The sequence below is a fragment of the Monosiga brevicollis genome, genomic scaffold (genome assembly GCF_000002865.3).
Source record: "Monosiga brevicollis MX1 MONBRscaffold_18 genomic scaffold, whole genome shotgun sequence".
In the NCBI taxonomy this organism is placed as follows: domain Eukaryota; class Choanoflagellata; order Craspedida; family Salpingoecidae; genus Monosiga; species Monosiga brevicollis.
In genome coordinates, this window is record NW_001865055.1 from 779,146 (window position 1) to 780,415 (window position 1,270).

Sequence of the window (1,270 nt, forward strand, 5' to 3'; positions counted from 1 at the left end):
AAAAACGGAATAGAAAAAGAACCCCCCTCCCCACCTCGAGACGCAGAGGCCACACATCACTTGTCCCTCGCGCCCGCACAGTCTGAGACCATCGATTCAAAAGTCTTGACAGTCCGGCTCACGCTATTCCAACGTGGCTTGCTTTGTTTCACTCAATGCAGGTTTCGCTGCGTGACCAGCCATCCGCTGGCGCGGCGTGTCATTGACTATGCACGGCAGCCCCTGGGCGCCGTCGTGCTGAGCTTTCTGCTCGTCATCTTCATCCTCCTTTGTATCGTGCGCAGGATGCCCGCCTTTTTGAAACAATATAGCAGCTACGAAGAAGAGCTGTTCATGGATCGCCTCTCTCCCGACCTGCCCGTTCTTAACCTATGCCACCGCCATTGGAAGGGCATTCGCCAAGCCACCACCATGCAGGGCCTGCCCACGATCATGGGCACCTCCATGGCCTTTCCGCGCTTCTTACACCGGATAGAATCTCTCATTCAGACCAAGCAGGTCCAACACGTTGTCATGCACGGCTGCATCCCACACTACAAAAACGCCCTCGTTCACCTCAAGGAGCAGTATCCTCACGTCAAGCTCTCCATCGTCTACCATGGCAGCTTTGCCCAGCACGTCGATAGCTTTGCCGATGTGCAGTGCGTCCAGAGCATGTTTGAGCTGTATTCTGCTGACATCCTGCACAAGATTGCCAGCGTTCGAGCCAGCCACGACATTGACATGCAGGAAATGTTGGGCCGACCCGTGGCCCGCATCGCCAACTACCCCCTCCTGCCCACCACCTTCCCCGTCCGTTTCTCGGCTTTTGATGGCAAGGTTCACATCGCCATCCTGGCTGCCAGCACCAACTGGCGCAAAAACATGATTGTTCAGCTCATTGCCGCTGCCTGCCACATGCCCGACGCCGTCGTGCACATGTCCCTCCCTCCAAGGATGCCCGTCCCTACCTATCTGGACTCTTGCGTGGGCCAGGTCATCCCCTTCTCGCCATCGGCCCACAGCATCACGCTTGACCTCATGCAGCGCGTAGATCTCTGCTTTTACGTCACCTTTTCCGAGGGCGATCCCATGGTTCCGATGGAGTGCGCCTCTGCCAGCGTCCCCACCCTCGTCGCTGATGTGTCCGATGCCTATGACCTTGATCTGGAGACCCGTCAGCAGCTCGTCGTCCCCACCCCCGACAGCCCTTACGCTGTGGCTGCCGTCGCCAAGGCCGCATTGAAGCACTACGACAGCGTTAGCAACGGCGTGCTTCGTGTCATGCAAC

The 1,270-nt window shown here is 57.9% G+C and overlaps 1 protein-coding gene across 1 annotated transcript in view; it reads left to right on the forward strand.

Annotated features, from left to right (window-relative positions):
- Positions 1–285: 285 nt before the first annotated feature.
- The window catches only part of MONBRDRAFT_10032 (uncharacterized protein), a gene marked incomplete at both ends in the record, with an annotated part of 1,891 nt that continues 906 nt past the window's right edge, over positions 286–1,270 (forward strand). The window contains one exon of the mRNA XM_001747665.1: positions 286–1,239. Within this exon, the coding sequence (XP_001747717.1) occupies positions 286–1,239 (954 nt within the window). The remainder of the gene's footprint in view (positions 1,240–1,270) is intronic.